We start from the raw sequence: 20,052 nt of genomic DNA, 5'->3' as shown, positions 1-20,052 counted from the left end.
ATCGGCCGCCAATTAAGATGTGCTCGCTAGTCTTTCCATTGCACCACAACTTATTGGTCAGAGCGATTAAGCTGGTGTAGTGTGCGTGTGCGCACCTCCATACATCTTCATGTACATATTTCAAGCGAGCCCTATCATTTAAATAGACGGCCGATAAAGTCTGTGGTGTGCGGTGGCTCTTATAGCTGCGTTCTTACATCTATTCCGTGTGTTGCAATATCCACGAAAGCAGCAGTTAATTTTTTATGAAGAAAACTATTACAAAATATTCGAAAATTTCTCTACTTATGTATATGTTTAGTTTTTCTTTGTTTTATTTTTACAACGTCAAAAGCTGGATTTTTTTTTTTGAAAAATTTGGTACAACAAAAAATACGAAACACGTTTTCTGTCAGATAGCTAACATGGCGGATAAGAAGAAGAAGTAAAACTACCTTCTAATTTATGAATTATTGTATCATTTTCATTTTTTCAAAATTTTCTTTTTGATGCAGAAATATTCCTAGAGCATTTAGATTAGAGATGGGCGCGGGATAGCAGGACCCGCGGGACCCACGGTACTGACTTAAAATTGGCCGGGATGGGCGGTATCGGGAAGATCTGTAAAAATATGGCGGGCGGGACGGGACCAAAATCCTTTCCCAACGCTCCCGATAAAACCGCAACCCCCGCAAAATCTTCCTTAAAAACGATGTTTGAAATATGCACTTTTAATGTTTTATTGAGACGAAAAAGAAAAAAAATTATAGGAAGATGCCAGATCTTTCATTATTATTTAAAATTAATATGAAAGACATGAACATTTTTGTGAACCTTCGATCGGTTTGTAAACCTCGCCACACACGTTGAAATCTCAACCGCTCGTTTCAATTTGTTGTCCGTGTGTAGCCTACTTTAGAGATAGATATCGGGACCCACGGGACCCGCGGTACAATTCTGAAAAATGTCGGGATGGACGGGTTCAGGACTCAAAAATCAAATTTCGGGATGGGCGGGGTCGGGATTAAATATTTAGTCCCGTGCCCATCTCTAATTTAGATGCATTTCTGCATCAAAAAGAAAGTTTTGTCGCTTACGTTATTTTGGCGGTTAGGGCTTTTCCTTTTCTGGGTTTGGTTTTCAGTGTGCTGATGATTATGAGGTTGTCCAATCTATACTCTCAATAAAATCAAACGCCGTTGGCCTTGATGGCCTTCATCCGAAGTTTGTCAAGTGCCTGCTGCCAAAAATTCTACCATACCTTACTTACGCGTTCAACACAGTTTTAACCACGGCGGTCTTTCCTAAATGCTGGAAAGAGGCTAAAATTGTTCCTATTCAAAAACCAAATGGTGATTTTAGACCTATTGCTATTCTGCCATTTCTTTCTAAGGTTCTTGAACGTATAATACATCGGCAAATAAACTCGTTCGTAAATAGAAACTGCTTGATTAGTCCGTACCAATCTGGATTCAGAACCAACAGAAGCTGTATCACTGCACTATTAAACGTCTCGGACGATATAAGACAGAACATAGATAATGATCATGTTACCTTTCTTACTCTTTTGGACCACTCGAAGGCATTTGACTCTGTCGACCATACATTACTTTGTTTGAAACTTGAGAACCTGTTTAACTTTTCTAACCCAGCTATCGATCTAATTAAATCATACCTCCTTGAGAGATCCCAGGCGGCAAGTGTGCATAGTTCCATGTCTAACCTACTGCCTGTAACCAAAAGTGTTCCGCAAGTATCTATACTTGGCCCTTTATTGTTCGTGTTCAGTGTTGCCAGAACTTTTTGGACGAACCGGCTAAATTGGCAAATAAAACCGGCTAAAAACGGCTAAAATGTTTCAACTAAATTTCACATGTTTTATTTAAATAAATCACGAGTAAAAAGACTATTTCTTGGAGAGAAGTTACAAATTCGAGCCGGAAAAAGTTTTGCCAAGAAGAATTTGCAATTAGGAAAAACATATGATTGTGGCACATGGTTGGATTTTTTGTCGACGATAATTTGAATAAACAAGTTCGTTAAATTTAAAAATTACAAACTGGAGCGATTTAAAATGAAAAATGTAAGTCAATACTTGTTTACTTAATTAATTTAGTTAATTCCAATGATTTGAAAGGTACTTGGCAAAAAAAACTGTATTCTTAATCGGAAAACAATCTCAACCAGAGTCGATATAGTAAACCTGACAAAGAAATTGAAACGTGTGTTGAAGAAAGTCGGACAGACAAGATATATACACGTAGATCCTGTCTTTTGCCCCTCTGAAAGAATTTTAAAAATTCTATACAAATTTCTTTTGTTTGAAATGCAACCGTGGACACTAGCTGGCCGAAAAACTTGCAAATTTGCGTTCGTAGAGAAAACTGCAAGTTTTTCTACATGAGAGAGAATTTGGGAGCATTTTTTCTTACTATCTGATATTTTGAGTGATAACTCTCGCTGGATTTTCGACGAACAAACCTATAGTCTTCCCTACAAAGCCTTTTCAGACTGACCGATTCTCAATACACTTAAATAGAAACCAATACACATAAAAAACGCTGTACAAATTTCCCTTCAATTTTAAGGCAGTAAAACAACGACTTTAAGTTAACATCAACCGAGGCCATATGTTGACAAGGGATTCAAAATCACAGTTACACAAAAGAACTGGTCAGATTTTTCAGAAATCCTTTCAATTATGATGTAAAATATGATGCAAAAAGACTGCAGATCTCCCATTTAGATGACCGGTCATATGACCAGCAGATGTCTCGCAGGATTCCCAGAGAGTTTTGCTTTACATAGAAATTTGTGATCCTTTATTTTCATTTTGACTCACTTCAGTGTTGGTTCCTTTAATTCAAGTTGGCATTCGGTTTTTGGAATTTAAATAAGTTCTCAGCAAAAAAGTTTGTTTAAAAAAATACATATGTGTACATAGTGCTTGAAAATAGCAAATTTTCCCTTACCTTAAACCTTTGGGAGTGGCAAAAATGATGTTTTGTAATTAAGGCAGAATTGAATATGCGCTGTCTGGGAAGACAATATCTACATGTAATATTTATTCTGTTTGTTGGCATTATATCCAAGCACAAACGCATCTTAAGTGTCTTAACAGTGAAACAATTTCTTATTTTCTAAATTTGCGAATAAAACTTCACACTTAAAATTAAGACATTTATAACAAACATTTTATGAAGAAAATCCCTTCTTCGTTTAAAATAAGAATAAGCGAAATCGGCTCAATTTCATACAACCCTGCCTGACATGAAAGTTTTCTCCACGATAAGGCTAGTAGCTATTTCTAACAGATTTTGGGTCGCTTAAAAAAAAAATAAAAAATATACATATTTGAAATTTAAGAAAACAATGCAAATAGCAAAATCGTCTAAAAACGGCTAATTTTTTTCTGAAAAATGGCTAACAAATCGGCTGCCGGCTAAATCGAAATTTCTCCGGCTGTTTGCTATCGCAACCGGCTAAATCTAGCCGGAAAACGGCTAAAATGGCAACACTGTTCGTGTTATATATCAACGACCTACCCAATGTTCTTAAACACAGCAACGTACATGATGCAGATGACGTTCAAATCTATCTCAGTAGTCCATTCGCCGCTACTGAAAACTGCATATGTAATCTCAACGCTGATTTGTGTCTCGTAAATGAATACGCTAATTATAATGGATTAGTCTTGAACCCCAGAAAATCGCAGTGCATTGCTATATACAAGAAAACTTACATTATTACATTTGTTGACACCGTCAAAAACCTTGGTGTTATATTCAATAGAACACTGACGTGGAACAATCATATTTTTACAACAATAGGCAAAGTATATGGAATGTTAAGAGTACTATGGACAACTCAACACTTCACACCTGTTAAGATAAGATTGTTATTAGCAAAGTCTTATTTGATTCCAACTTTGCTCTACGGTTGCGAACTCTATCCAAATTGTGACAGTGTTTGTAAAAAAAAACTTAATGTTGTGTACAATAATATTGCACGTTATATTTACGACATCAACCGTTTTGAACACATTTCCGAATATGCTTTGAAGGTATGCAGTTTGATAGCCAATTAAATTTCAGGGCAATGATGTGCAAGTTTAAATGGGCTAAATAATCGCGTTGATTTTTAATAATTTTTTTTCCTTGTAGACATTTGGTTAGGGGCTCCGTTGACGAAAATGCTAAATTACGTTCTGCTAAGAAGGAGCATAGCAATAGGTCCATTCAATATCAAAAAATTGTTACGAATTGTTGCTAGTACTTGCAAGTTTTTACTGGGAATGCAATCAATAACCCAAAATATTTGCAAGAGGGAGCGAATTCGAGAGAGTAACAAACCGAGAGAGCTGCAAAGTCTTGCAAGTAAAAATTTTACTAGCAGGAATTTGTAGGAGTCAAAAAGTAAGGTTATGTTTCAAATTCAAATGTAAACAAACTGTTTAAGAGAATGATTTGATGAAACATAATTAGTGAAATGAAAATATGGATGAAAAATTTAAATCTATTGTATATTTTTTTATTTTTATGATGATGGGAACTATTCCCAATTAAAAAGAAAATCGCGCGCCAAAACTTAACCGTCAGAAAGTGTAAAAATGGCTTAAGATGCAAGTTTTTACTAGTTTTGCGTTCAATAACGTTTTTTTGAAAACTTTCTCTTGCTCTCAATTTAACTCTCTATTTTTCTTTTACGCTTTCGCTGCAAGTACTTACTGGAAAAGTTATTGAATGAACCTAATATTTCAGTCTTTTTTGTGTTCATTTCATTTTCAATGAAGTCTTAAAAAAGTGGCCTACTTTTTTCTGACGTTTTATGCTGCACAGCTTTTTTGATGCTTTTGCGAGCGTGCCTGCTGCAATAGATCGGCTCTTCCTGAATTGGCTTTTAATGTGCAATTGCACCCATTACAGCAAGCCTCGTAACCTCAAGTGTTTACACAACCAGCCTTTGAACACGGGATCCTTAGTCCAAGAATCCAGAAAAAAATATTTTGAAGCAGCTGCAGCAAAACACCAACATTGTAAAGATTTATTAAGAAAATAATTCAAAATCAGTTCTACTTATAAGATTTAGTAACAAAGAAAAATTACTGGGAAGTTAAAAAACGTCATTTTTTACACAAAGAACGTCCAAACGTCAACAGGGTACAAAAAACGTCCAAATGACGTTAAAAACGTCAACCTGGCAACGCTGACCACACCCCTTATTTTTCCAACACCAATTTGGCAAGAGGTCCCTGCGTTTCTATAAGCCGCATGGGCATGCGTATATTTTTTAATCTTTAAAAAAAAATTGTAAATGCTATAGTCACTTTTTTAAAGGTAGAAAAGGCAAAAAAAAGGCAAAAAAAGGCAAATATGTTAAAAAAGGCAACATCAGATGTGTATATATGGAATCAGGGAAAGCTAAATCGTGGACATTCTTAATCGAAAATACTCTCTCTTTAGCAGAAAAAAATTCAATTTCCATAAAATCCGTTCCCTGGTAATTAGTATAGCGATGAAAATATACATTTTTTCGTGGAATGCTCGATTTATGTAAGCACACTAATTTTTAAAATTGTATGCCCCTAACAATATTTTTACTTAAGCTGAGTTTATACACATTTCTGGTGTTAAAATATAATATAGTAATTAAAAATAAATAAATATAGGCAGATATGAAAATAGGGATTGCGAGAAAGAGCCCCTTATATAAGCAAATGATATATACCATAGGCTACGTCCGGCAGACATGGACTTTGCTTGATCGGTCACAGAGTGGTGTTGTTTACAAATTTTCATCAAGAATCAGTTCAGCTATATAATAAAATTTCAAACAACGCCCTACTGTAACTTGTGAAAAGTTTGTTTGGCCGATCACGGAATGGTGTTGTCTAGAAATTTTTATAGAGAATAAGTTCAGCCCAATAAAAAATATACAAACAACGTCATCCTGTAAGTATCGAAACCATATCTGTTCAAATTTATCAATCGCGTGATTTAGCCTTGATTCAAAGAGAACATTTAAAGCACACTTGCATGTTTTAACTGTAGCTGAGTGGGCAGAGCTGCTTTCAACTAACATTTGGGAGGGTCGGGATTCGAATGCGATAAGACAGAACATATAATATTTGATTTTTTTCCGTAAAGTGCAGAACGAAATCAAGTTCCAGCGAAAAAATCTCCAAAATTAAATCGGTTTAAAGTAAACAAAAAGTCGTTTGGCGCCAAATCATAGGTGGTTTAGCTTGAAACAAAGAGGATATGGTTTATTTTTCCCTCAGTATAGGTGATCGTTCAATGTACGTTTTTGATTTTTCATATGTATTTGGGTTCCAGATAAGTCTATAGCCCTGCTCGCGTACGCACTATCCAGTAAAATCCAGTACTAATTTTACTAGTTTTTACTGGAAGGCGTTTTCGTACACAAAAACATGCAAGAAACCAGCAAAAGAGAGAGAATTGAGAGAGAAAAAATAGCAGCTGAACTTACAAGTTTTACTGGATTTTTACTGGATAATTTTTTACTAGTAACTATTTGCTAGTAAGAAAAACAGGTGATGGCATAATGCTTAATGCAATTCACATTACCAAAAGAATTTTTTGTTGTGCTTTTAGAGTTGCATTTGACCAAATAAACCTATTTAAATATATATCAAGATGATGGGAAATACTATTTCTCTTAGAAAATTGAATCGGAAAATAACAAATCAAACAGCTGTTCATAAAACTTGCAACTTCTTGCTGGTTTTGCGTTTTCGTACTTTCTTGCATATTTCATTAGGAGTAAATCTGTGTTCGTTTGGAAAAGAAGCTTATGTCGAAAGGCTGGCTTTAGTATAATACGGCATTCCCTTAATTCTTTAAACAACAAGGAATTTTTGGGTGAGACTTAACAAGAATATTGACTTGCTAGTATCGGAACTATTTCTTGCACGTTTATTTGCCAAAAGTGTTTCAACGGCTCAGCGCCAGTGAGTCATTCGCTAATCGTATGCTGCGAATGCCGATTTATACTAAGGCCAGCCTTTCGACATAAGCTACTTTTCCATATGAACACAGAAATATTGGCTTACTCTCCGAAATTTGGTTACTGGCCAGTTACCGGATATTTTTGCTGGGGAATACGAAAACACAACTTTAAGTTAAAAGTGATATTGATTTCGTATTTGTAAGGTGCTTACAAGCCATTATCAAGCTTTCGCTGTCATTGAGTTCCGAATTGCAGAAGATCAATTTGGATAAAGTAAAATCTATAAGCATAGCCACAGATTTATGCAATGAACTTCGGAGAATACGTTCCGAAATAACTGAACAGTGAACCCTGGATTTGGCGCCGTCTTCTCTGCTTCGATCTAATACCCCCGGGGTAATTTATTTCGCCTACTTAGTGATTTCCCTGAAAGAACGGGTGCACCGCCATTCTTATATCTTTTTCTCCGGGAGATTTTTCCCCCCTCCAGGCCACATAGCACCCCTTTGGCCCACTCGAGCGTTTTTGCATGTTTCTCAGATAGTGGAGAAACATCTTGACCGTTTGGACATTCCAGAATGCTGTTTGCGGATAGCCTTCGAGGACCAAACCGGAAAACTGGGTGAGGAGCCCGCGCTATTGTTGGAAATTTCATCAGGAACCCTCCTTAACCGGTCCGGATTGCTCGCTCAACCCTGTCCCTCGCTTAGAGACTCCCACGGGGGCCGGTTCCGGCACTCTTGCCCTCGCGTTGGTGACAGAACCTGTCTCTCAGAAACGTTTACGTGCATCGGCTCCGACGCGCCCTTTTCTCCGAAAGACTGTCGGTTTTGATTCCCCGTCACCGCTCTAAAGCTTTTTCTTTTTATTTTCATTTTTTATTTTTTTCATTGAGTCCCTACTCAGAGCCGCTATACAAAACCCTAGCGTGTAGTTGGCTTTAAAGTTATCGCATAGCTACCTCTGAACAAGACGATATGGCGAGGGTTGAGATATGCTCTTATGGGGCCATGAGCTCAGAGCCGACCAGAGCAAAGCGCGAGTTGTCTCAACCGCATACTTAACGGTGCCGGGAATCAGAATGTACTCTGAGTCCTGCCAGGGTTTTATCGGGACATGAGCAGTTGCAGCTTTAGCCCACCAGAGATTTTTGCTGAGTGTCACCTCAGCATACTCAGGTGATAGAATACCACAACCCTCTGCTCAGGGATCGATAAGTTCAAACGTTTCCAGAATCATAGTCAGAGGACGAAGCCGTTCAGGTTTAGAGGCCGTAGTAGATTTAGTTTGCGAATTTTTAGTCCTGACTGAGTAATTTATATCCCCCATGGCCCAGTGATATCTACGCCACTGTACCTGTCAGACAGAAGTCACAACTATAAGTTATTACCGTTTTACTCAATTGGATTTTGATGAGCTTGTGTTCGATATGTTGACGAGTTGTTTTACCTGTTCAAAATGACTGACCTTACTTAGATTAGCAAATTCTAGGAAACCGTTCTTCAATCTTCCTGGCACAAGTGGAAATACATAGATGTAGTTTATAAAAAAATCTATATCCGATTAGAAATGGTGTCGTACGTATTTAATAAAAATTAACTCTGTAATTTGCATCCACCTATAGGTGATTTTTATTAGTAAATATTATGTTCTGATTAGTTCGGCGAATTGATGAAGGTTAAAATATTGATTGCGCATTAGATTTTACATACAATGGTGATCTTCGCGTGATCTTATTGCGCGCCGGTTGGCGTTATATTTATATACATATATGTATGTACATATGTATAAGCCGGCGAAATGCAAATTGGCAGAACAGCTACTTGTTATTTGTTTATGTTTTGTTTTGTTTTTAATCGTCACGCCCGTGTTGACAATCAACGCTGTCTGGAGTGCGTTCACATATGTACATAATAATGTACATATATATTTACACACATGGATACTGTATGCATATACCTGTACATTATGGTGCAAAGATTCGTTTTATACAAAGGCTGGATTTAATCAATAATTGCATATGAAAGCATTTGTGTATACACGTAAATACATACATACTTACATATGGGGCTATCACCACGCTTCTACGGGATCGTCAATTTGTCGGGTCAAGTTTATTGCGTCAGCTACTTTTGAGAGCCTGGTATCTGCACAGTATAAATATCGGCACCAACTGTTGTTTCAGACATTGCAGTTTCAGTATTTGCAACATGAAGTTCTACGCTCTCTTTGGATTCGTCCTGGCTTTATTGGCTATGGCTTTCGGTGAGTTTGATTGACGAGTTGAAAGAGCTCAACAATTACTCTGATCCAAATATCTACTGACAGTCACACTTGGAATCAAAATAATTAATTAAATTTACGTTTGTTCTTTACAGCCAATCCCAACCCTAATCCTGAGCCTCTGCCCGGCGGTGGTGGCGGCGGTGGCGGTGGTGGTGGCCTGAACCTTGAACTTGGCGGAGGTGGCGGTGGTGGCGGTGGCGGCGGCAAGTAAACAAACTGCCAACGCATTGCTTAGCTTAAATAATTGGTAATTGGCTATACCAGTTTGGTCCACGGATTTTGAACAAATTACTTTAATAAACCTAATTTGAATACTGAAAAAATGAGTTTTGCTTGTTTTTGCTTTTTAAGTTCTGAACAATTAGCAAGTTAATTGTAACCTGAAAATCAATATATGTATATAGTATAGGTACATACGTAAATACTAATTTATGGGGCTCATAGACATCTACACCATTTAGCATATCAGGTATATGTATGTATGAAAATGAAAACTAAGATGTTATCATCCATGACACCAGAAAGCTCCTGCCGAAAGGACATCAACTCATGTAGATTTTAATTTCATTGATTCTAACCGATTAGCGTCTACTAATATCGAGAGCTGCTGTTCGGAGGAACCTCCTACGAAAGACTTCTTCTCATTCATGGCTGATAGGAACTTGCATGCCTACAGAACCAAAATCCCCCTACACAGAGCAGGAGCAGACCACACCTGGCCTTGCTGTGGTTCACACTTTATTTTTTTTTTAGGATACTCTAGAATAACTTGCTTAGCCTTCCTCAAATGTTTTGCTACCACTCAAGCCGGATACGAAAGAATTAACAAAAAACCAAAAGGGGATTTAGATACTTCACCACTTTTGAGAGAATAATTTTGGAGCCTAGGGTTTTCTTTGAATTTTTACGAATTTCAGAGTTATCAAAGATGTAATCAATAATAGGCTATCAATCCACAATCCATCCAGCAAACGCTTGCAATCATTTATGTGGACGTCAATGCTCCCGCAGTCTGTGTTATAAAGTCGTTATTGTCTCTGTAAGCACATTATTATAAAAAATCAATATATGTACCAAGAATGGCACTACCCAATTCCTGGTTTTATAAGAAGATTTATAAGTTTTGGTATTTATGTTTTGACGTATCAGAGTTGCCAACTGTTTCTAAAGGAATCGAAGAGAGACTAACTTAACTAACGTTAAAGTAATTTAATCTTAAATGTGTAGGTGCAATATGCGAATTTGTCACATTCCTAAAGGAAGCCTAATCCAATGCGAATTTATTTAGTTAGTATGAGCCAGCGTCAAATCCTAATGCAAGATATGGCCTTTGTTTACTAAATTCACTTATTGATTTACATGAAAACTTAGAGGACGTAATCTGTCAAATAGAATCTAGCAGCCTCAAGTAATTATAAACTTCAGCTTTTATGATTCATCTGTCGAGCCATCTAATTAATTTACTATTTACAGGTTTATAAGGTTACCGTCAAAATTGTAAAAACTTTCGCATCCTGTTCCCTCTTATAACCTGTAAAATTTGCTTGTTTTTTTTTAGATTTTTATGTGTCATTTACTTCCATATAACGAATAAACACACTTTATTTTTATATGGAAGAAAACAGTAACATCTTCGATAAAAAAAAATCTGAAACTTGTGCTTTGTTCTATTGGAATTCAATGGGCTACAAAACTGCATACCCAGAATCTTTCCAGGAAATCTTATTAAAAATCTCGATATTTTTACGAAAGTTTGTTAATTTATTTTAATATTGAACAAAGTTTGTAATATGGATTTACACGAGTTTTGTTAAAATATGTATATTGCTATAAAAAGTAACTAATATTAAATAATAAAAAAAAATAATATGTTAAACATGTCGACCACTGTATGTACAAGCGCAGGTGCCAGAAAGAAAAGGTATATCGTCGTTGATAGTATAAAACCGCGTATCAAGGTAACTCAAAACCGCATGTATGAGGTGAAATTTTACGAGAGGGAGCAAAGAAATGTACGCAGTTGATAAGGAGTTCAGGCATTCCCAGACCAAATTCGACCGCACCGTCATAGCATTGAGGACCTAATAGCCGCCGAGCTATCAGAGTATACACTAACCTCCCTAACTGACGTCACAGTGTTCAGTGCGTCTACCGCCTACGCGATGACAGGAATTACCGTTTGAAAGTCACTGCAGAGGTCCGGTAGAATGAATAGTTTAGATGATAAGCTTACGGCAAAATACATGCCCACCAACCCTACCTACAACTTTTCATTACTCCGAGAAGAAGTTTATTGCCCTCTACTCCAGTCACCCCGCTTCACCCAGCCCTCTCTTGAGGGAATGGAGGTAGAGAAGGAGCTACTTGGAGCAATCTGTATGGTCGTAGTGATTTTTTAGCGATTAAATGTGTTTTCTGCAGCGATTTTAATTAAAAATTTTGGTTTATTACATATTTATGATATAAAATGAAGTGCTGTGTGATTGAAACAAGTTTGTGCGTATGTTTGGTTTGCCAAAAAGCGTAAACTTGCGTGAACAGTGGGTGCACGTTTGTGACCAGAACGTTGGCATTGAAAAATCGACCCGTGGTAATGATATGCGATTGTAAAACACTTTCAATCATGAAAACCATATTTTATGAACTTTGTTTGCTAATTGTCATCAAGTTTCACTTTGTATATTTTGTAATAAATAAATACCAGCTTAATCGCACTCAATCACCGCGCTTTTTTCGTTTTCTTTGTTTGTTTTCATTCTTAGGCAGATGTCAAAACCGCTCAGAAATATACTTTTTTCTTGCTTCTTTGATTAGGTGATCTTGTATTTTTGGTTCATGGGTACTTAGTATAAAAATTAATTACATTCTCCAATTGAATTGGTACATTTGTTCTTGCTGCTCAAGCAAAGAATCACCGTTATTTTTTATACCTTGCTTTGTATATAATATTTCTGCAACTATATCAGTGCTCAATCTGGTTCTCAAGTCAGTCCTACACATTTTTAAACTACTAAATATACGTTCTACTAAAGAATTAGAAAAGGGCTATATTAGTAATGCAGATATTTTTTTATAATTGGGAAACTTATATGAACCTGAGGAATCTTTTAATTTAAAAAGTTTTTTCCTATAATTTTCTGAATCTAATGACGAATCAATATGAATATTCTTATGATCAAACAATGCGTGTTCTCTACATTCGATGCCGAGATTTTGCAAGTTCAAAATATGTTGAAAATATAACGATTGACTTTCTGGTCGCCATGTTTACTTCTTCTTCTTCTTATTTGGCACTACAACCGTTTGTCGGTTTGGGCCGAGACCAAAAAGCTTCTCCAATTGCGAAGGATCTTTTCACCGGAGAGTCGTCATCCATGCGTACAACATGTCCAAGCCAACGCAATCGCTGTATTTTTATGCGCTTAACTATGTCCATGTCGTTAAAAAGCTCATACAGTTCGTCATTCCATCTTCTCCGATATCCGCCATCCACGAAAACAGGGACGTAGATTTTGCGTAGAATAGTTCTCTCGAAAGCCCCCCAAAGCCTTCTCATCTTTGTTCGACCAAGATTCTGCGCCATATAAAAGGGCGGGCATGATGTGAGATTTGTAGAGCGTGAGTTTCGTTCGTCGAGAGAGGGCTCTGCTTTTCAATTGCCTACCGAGCCCAAAGTAGCACCTGTTGGCAAGAGTTATTCTTCGCTTGATCTCCAGGCTGACGTTGTTGGTGGTGTTTATGCTGGATCCTAGGTAGACAAAGTCCTTCACTACTTCAAAGTTATACCGCCAACAGTGACGTGTGTCCCGTAATGCGTGGACTCTTTATATGTTGCCAGGAGGTACTTTGTCTTTCCCTCGTTCACCGCTAGACCGACCTCTTTAGCTTCTTTTTCTAAACTGGAAAATGCTGCGGTTACGTCCCTTTGTTTCAGACCTACGATATCGATATAATCTGCATACGCCAGCATCATCGTTTTTTTGCTATATATGGTGCCGCTGCGATTCAGATTGGCAGCTCTTATTACGCTTTCCAGCATCAGATTGGAAAAGTCGCACGAGAGTGAATCGCCTTGTCTAAAACCTCGTTTGGTCTCAAACGGCGCGGAGAGGTCCTTCCCAATTTGGACGGAGCTGAAGGTTGTGCTCAACGTCACTCTACATAGCCGTATTAGTTTTGCGGGGATCCCAAATTTGGACATGGCGTCGTAAAGGCAGCTCCTCTTCCTGCTATCAAAATCAGCTTTAAAGTCAACAAAAAGATGGTGTGAAAACGTGCTGTGAAAATCTGGTTAATGGTGGACTTACCAGGTCTGAAGCCTAACTGATAAGGTCCAATCAGCTGGTTCGTGAACGGCTTCAGTCTTTCACACAGTATCGTCGACAGGACCTTGTATGCAATATTCAGAAGACTTATTCCGCGATAATTGGCGCAAACGGCGGGATCTCCCTTCTTGTGGATTGGGCAACGTACACTGATATTCCATTCTTCGGGCGCATACATGCCAGGCCAAATTCTGCTTAAAAGCTGGTACATACGCCCCACCAACTCTTCGCCACCGGCTTTGAACAGCTCAGCCGGTATACCGTCGGCTCCGGGGGCTTTGTTGTTCTTAACCCGCTTTATTGCTATTCTCACCTCGTCTTGATCGAGTTGAGGGTCGTGAGCTTCATCCCTATACATTGGTTCGGGTTCTCCTTCATCAAATGCGCCATCTGTTTCGCCATTTAAAAGCAATGACCGTCATGTTGACGCAAGAGAGAAAATTCGGAGAAATCCAAACTCTTTTACATTGTAAACCGGAATAAAACTAAAATTCTTTACTTCAACGAGCCATGTTTGCATGGTATGTGGCGAAATGCGAAAATTAGGTTTGAAGAATGTTAGACAAGCCGCTTGTGTGTTGTATTTCGCTCCATGTAAAACTTCGAAAAGCTTTTTGTTCAAAAATGTCCAGAGCAATTTAACAACTCTGTTGTGTAAAACATGGTTGCATATGTTATCTGCAAATATATCGAGAGAAAATTCCTAAAAATAAAAATCCTCAAAAAATACTCAAGCGCACCCGAAATTCCACACGTTTTGAGAAATAACTCACGAAGTGGCAACACTGCAACTATGCTTGTGGGTGTAGCAGTATACAAATTCCCCTAAGAGTTTTTGGGGAAAGATGCTGAAGTGACAGTCCTTGGCCAGGTATAAATCTATGGTTACACGTCTTTGTTCGCCGTCAACTAGGGTTCTACGTTTTTTAAGCGCATTTTTTCGTTTTTTTTTTTTTTGGCGCATCCTGTTTAGCCGTCTACCGAACGGTATAGAATAATCCAGTTTAGGCAATCATGAAAAATCAGTTCGATCGGATGGCCACTATCTTTTAAAAAATATATATACCCCTGCAAGGCTTAAAAACGTTTCCGATATTACTACTTAGGCTACCTTTATGACCAAGTGTATTCAGATCGCGCGGTGCGATCAAAATCCCAACCAGTGCACCATAAACAACGCCGTATGAATTTGTATAATTGTTCGCTATTGGCGATTTTAATCGCATCAAGAGACGCGAATCCGCTAGCCTTATAATATATTATTCATTACTTTCAGCGATAGATTAAAAGAAATGGCATTTCGTGCACCGCCCGGTCTTAAACTACGTTAACGACAACCTAATCAAATTCATAACTGTGATACATCAATTTAAGTAATAATAAAATTAAATTTTTTATTTCTTCCGCAACCGAGTTCTCGATCTCTGTGATTTCGACCCTTATATGGGTGGTACCAGGCCACAGTGACATTGCTGGATTATAATGAGACGATCACCTTGGCTCATACTTTGTAACCCTGAAGGTTGATGTACTCGTACCCTGGCTATAATACTGCAATAAAACACAACATTAGGGGTCGTTTTCAAAGCAACGAGTTAACATGTGTTTGGCAGTTCTCTTTCAAGTTTGGTATGGAAATCGGCAATGGTTATGAAAACAGACCTAAATTGCAGTTTTTTTTTGGAAAGACCAAATTCATTCTTTGTTTGTGTTAGTTGCTTCTTCAGGCTAAGAAAGAAAATTAGGTATTTTGTTTGTACGGGCTAGGAATACATACTTAAATGGGAATAAATTTGTCTTGCTTTAATTAAACTATTTAACCCTTAATTGTCCTCTTTTATGTAACTATCTCAGCATGCAAGATGTATACTTATGTATACTGTGTACTTAAGCGGGTTATACTATAAACGAAACCACAAATTCTGCGATACAAAATTTTATGAGCAATTTTGAGGAAAACTTAAGATGTGACGTCCCACAGACCTATTAGGGGAGCTAATACACGAATGAATTAAGATGCATTTTTGCAATCGACTTTTTTTTGTTTTAAATACCCATACACCTATGTATGTAAATATATTGTCATGAAAAACAATTGACAACATCTTCAATTTAACGTAAATTCTTATATTTTATTTAATTAATTAGATTTTCTAATTATTTTTAAAGCTTTTGGTTTCATTTATAAATACGTATAAGTATGTGTGTAAGGATCTTATAATCGAATGGTGTAAAATTTGGTCTAATACGGAGGTATGAAGGTATTAATGCCTCTGACGTCTTCAATACAAAATCATCTTATGGAGGACATGGTGGCATCCAAGAAGGTCTAACGCAGTCAGGACCGCCAGCGCCCCCAGGACCTCCAGGACCATTGCCCCATCCCCCACCGCCTCCGCCGCCGCCACCTCCACCACCTCCACGCTCACAATTGCAGCCGCGGCCACCACCACCGCCGCCGCCACCGCCACCACCACCTGGCACTGGCACACCTGAAATAAGCAGAGGAAGAGAGAAAGTAAATTTCGATAATTCGGATTGAAATTTTCTTAACCCTTTTACCTTTAACTAGCGCCAAAACGGCGAAAAAAACTGCCAACAATATGTGAAATTTCATTTTTCACTTGTTAATATTGCGATACCCTGGCTGAAGTGATACGATGTTTACTGTGGCCCAAGCATTTTATATACGATCAGTGACGAGCATCAGAATTTGTTATAGTACTGCTGCTTATTTTCCCAAGCAGAGGGGGTTTTCGTAGGGTTATGCAATTGAGTTAACGCTCCAATACGGCGCACTGTGAGGTGGCGCAAAACGGGGCAATGTGCTACAATAATGCAATTCAAGCACAAGTGGGAGGGCCTTAACGGTGCTGCACAAACAGCAGATGAGTAAGGGAAGAGGAAAACTGCGAGATGATAAGACTCGAATGAATGTCGTCTCAGTGCTTCGCCGGGTTTTTGTCAGTGAAAAGCCCTAAACAACTACCTTCATATGTATAGCGAATGAACTGACAATGAAATACACGCTTGTCAGCATTTCGAACAACATTTATGCATAAATAAATATAGTAAATGCATATGTATATGTATTTATATATGAGTATATATGTATATAAATATATATATATATATATATATATATATATATATATATATACGTATGCATTTACCTTCGCCAACTAATGTGCCCTATCCCCTCTTGATAAGAATTCATTTTTGCATTATTTTTCTAAAAATAAACTATGTATGTAATCTCATTTTGTTAGTGTACATTCAAAGTAGGCAATTATGCAATGCGCATTAAAATATTCAAGGACTCATTAATAAAAAGTGAATTAGGTTATCAATCTTTGATTTGTAAAATTAATACATAATTTTTACGTCAGGAACATTATCTATAAGAGGCGCTCCAAGCTATTTCAATGAAAATTTTTATTTTTTTAGATTCTGATATAAACTGAGTATAATGTAGAAATACCTCTAAGATATGGTAAAACGCGAGGATTGTAAACAAAAAATAAAATTCGCAAGAGTTATGCAACAACCAAATATAAATAATAATACAACCAATATTTATCGAGTTATGATGTGATAAACAATGGCTTACGGCGAGACACCTAACATTTTGGTTGTTGTATAACTTTTCAAAAAAAAAATTGTTGTTGTTTTTTTTTCGTTTACAAACACTTTAAGACCTCCACTGCAACATATCCGAAAATCGAGCAAAAGTAGTTTTTCACCAATTGAAATAGTGTGGAATGCCTTATGAATATTTTTAAAAAGCGAAAAGTGTTTCCACAGTACAGTGGAGTAGGACCGCATTTAGCATGAGCTTAAACTTCTGTAAGAACGTCTTTTATGTATGTTCATTCATAAAATGCGTATCCGAATGACTTAGCACTTATCTATTGTCAGTTGAAAGTACTTAGGCACTTTGTATAAACTTATGCGCTAAAGATAACTGAAATTGGTTGTAAAATTGCCTGAATATTGCGGAGATTCAACGGCCTTAATTCGGCATGATCAAGATCCTCTGGAAGTCAAACAGGCCTAAATATGACTTTAAAATCATTATAATTTGACACCTATTCATTTCTATTATTAAAGCTCTTGAATAGCAATGCAACTTATTTGTTGTTCGAGTTATAAAATATCGTGACAAGTATGCACAGCTGCAAGAGAATCATAAAAAATGCAATAAAGAATATTTTTTTAAATTGAGGTTTTTACAATATTTTGGGGTTTTCAAACAGTGGGATAACGCCCCAAAATCTGTAAGATTATTTGATAGATTAGAACACTGAAAAAATTTTTTGCTCAAGTCCGGTAGTTTATGTATTTTCCAAAGAACACTATGGCAATACTTTTGCTTAAAAGGTTATTAAATTAGGTTTCAAACCAACTTTGATTAATGATCGTAAAGATATGTTGCTTCTATCAAAAGCGACACCATTAATTCGCATAGAGAGTCCCAGGTGCACTACGGTAGTTTTGAGTAAATCCCTACTTTAACCCAAAAAAATAAAAAATGAATAAATACATTAGTTAATAAATTTTTTTACTAAAATTGCAAGTATCTTCGAAAGTGCTATATTTGGTATATTGACCTTTTTTGTAGAGAACCGAAGTAAGCTAAGAAACAATTTTTTTAGCGCTTGAACTTTGAAGAATTTGGACGAGCCTAAGATATTGACCAAAAATTGTCATATTTCACACAGATTGTTTTTAGAGCATAATGAATATATTTTTGATATTACCAATCAAAATTCTAAAAAAAACGGATTTTTGGCCCACGCCAATCATCATCTCAAGCCCGTAATGACGGCTGCAAGCTTATAATATACATATTATGCGCGTGTACTATAGGAGGATTCTACGTCTAATTCTGAGCAAATTTTACGAAGAAACCATGGGTATAAAATCACTTTGGAGTTTGCCAAATTGCGAAAACCGAAGAAAATGTGAACATTTTCACTGTTGCGCCGTCTGGTGGAAGTTTTAAGAAATATATAAGTGCTGAAATGGACTCCTCATACCAAAAAACCCCATGCTATACTTTATACAAAATTTCATCACTTCTTTGCGACACTACACCAAATGCTAAGAAACCTATTTACACAATTTGGCAAATAGTTTCCTCGGAAATTTTTCTAGAATTACACATAGAATCGTTCTGTGCTAAGTACACGCATAGTCGGAAAAATATCTCATACAAATTGAACCGCCCAAATACGTATGCTTATACAAGACTCATCGTTTGATATTTCTCCCTTTTTTCCCATTTCTACCAATCCAAACGTGCCTTTTATTATTATTAAAACCTAACCTAAATTACATCAACTCTGAAACCAGCCATGCAAATGGCTTACTTATCCACCTCGATAAGGAGTATCTTATAACTACGGCGACCAGATTTCTGTGGACCAAAATCGGTAAGGCATCGAATCTGAACATACAATTTTGTTTTTAGAATGAAAAGACACAGTTTTATTTAAGACGAAACAAAGAGAAAGCTACTTTAATAGTGATCTCAAAAATATATACACACAACATACCTAAATATTTTAGCAAGTTTTTGCTACTTTTCTATGTTTAAAAAATGTTTATGACCTTTAATGAAAACATAGCTGCCTAATATTTAAAAACACCTTTAAATCAAGATTTCAACCTTTGTAGAACATTTACAAAAATTCGACGAATTTTGACAAATGTTTATCAAAATTTTAAACTTTTTAATCAACTTACTTAAACTATTTAATAATGTTTAGATTTTTTTTTGAACATTTAATTTTGTAGTCCATCAAATTTTAGTATAACAAAGTGCAAGTTCTAAGTAGGTTGGATTACCGTTGAATTTTGGCAATTCTTTGTTCGCGCATTTTCTTCCATACAAAGTATGTTCGATCATTTTTTTGTAAAATGGCCAACACTTTCCCCAAAAAATTTTATCAAATTTGCACTTCGTTTTATTAGAATTGAATGGTCTACAAAATCGCATGCTCAGAAAGTTTCTAAAAAATATATTTAAAAAGTCCAAAATTTGTATAAAGCTTTAAATGGTTTTTGTTATATATCGAGCTATAATTTCATGAAAACATAATAAACATTAAATAATCAAAAGGCGAATGGCCATGGAATGCTAAAATGCCGCTTCCCTATTTACATTTTCGCCATTGTATCAACAGCTTATTATACCTTTCATGAGTATGAAATGGTATTATAACTTTGGTCAGATGTTTGTAAGTACCAGAGTAAGAAGAGATAGACCCAATAAAATGTATACTTAAATGATCAGAACGTCGAGCTGAGTTGATTTCGCCATGGCCGTCTGCCTGTCTATCCGTCTGTTCGTCTGTTTGTATGCAATCTAGATAGGTGGGTGTATTTTTAAAATGTATTAAGGATGATAAGGAACCGGAAGAATCGGACCACTATAACATATAGGAACATGAAATTTTGCAATACTTCCACCCATTATCAACAGAAAACC

At 36.6% G+C, this 20,052-nt stretch overlaps 2 protein-coding genes across 2 annotated transcripts; one reads left to right on the top strand and one right to left on the bottom strand.

Moving 5' to 3' along the window:
- Window positions 1-8,886: 8,886 nt before the first annotated feature.
- LOC118748397 lies at window positions 8,887-9,560 on the top strand. The gene is made up of 3 exons (XM_036482769.1): window positions 8,887-8,895; window positions 8,976-9,213; window positions 9,327-9,560. The coding sequence occupies exons 1-3, from the start codon at window positions 8,887-8,889 to the stop codon at window positions 9,443-9,445; spliced, it is 366 nt and encodes a 121-aa protein (XP_036338662.1). The 3' UTR covers window positions 9,446-9,560.
- Window positions 9,561-15,716: 6,156 nt separating this feature from the next.
- On the bottom strand, window positions 15,717-16,467 carry LOC118748281 (rRNA 2'-O-methyltransferase fibrillarin-like). Its single transcript, XM_036482657.1, has 2 exons — window positions 16,122-16,467; window positions 15,717-16,051 (listed from the first exon to the last, which is right to left on the bottom strand). The coding sequence occupies exons 1-2, from the start codon at window positions 16,174-16,176 to the stop codon at window positions 15,858-15,860; spliced, it is 249 nt and encodes an 82-aa protein (XP_036338550.1). The 5' UTR covers window positions 16,177-16,467; the 3' UTR covers window positions 15,717-15,857.
- Window positions 16,468-20,052: the final 3,585 nt, after the last annotated feature.

This window comes from Rhagoletis pomonella, unplaced genomic scaffold (assembly GCF_013731165.1).
Source record: "Rhagoletis pomonella isolate Grant_MI unplaced genomic scaffold, Rhpom_1.0 Rhpom_scaffold_00013, whole genome shotgun sequence".
NCBI lineage: Eukaryota > Metazoa > Arthropoda > Insecta > Diptera > Tephritidae > Rhagoletis > Rhagoletis pomonella.
This window is presented reverse-complemented; position numbering and strand designations above follow the sequence as displayed.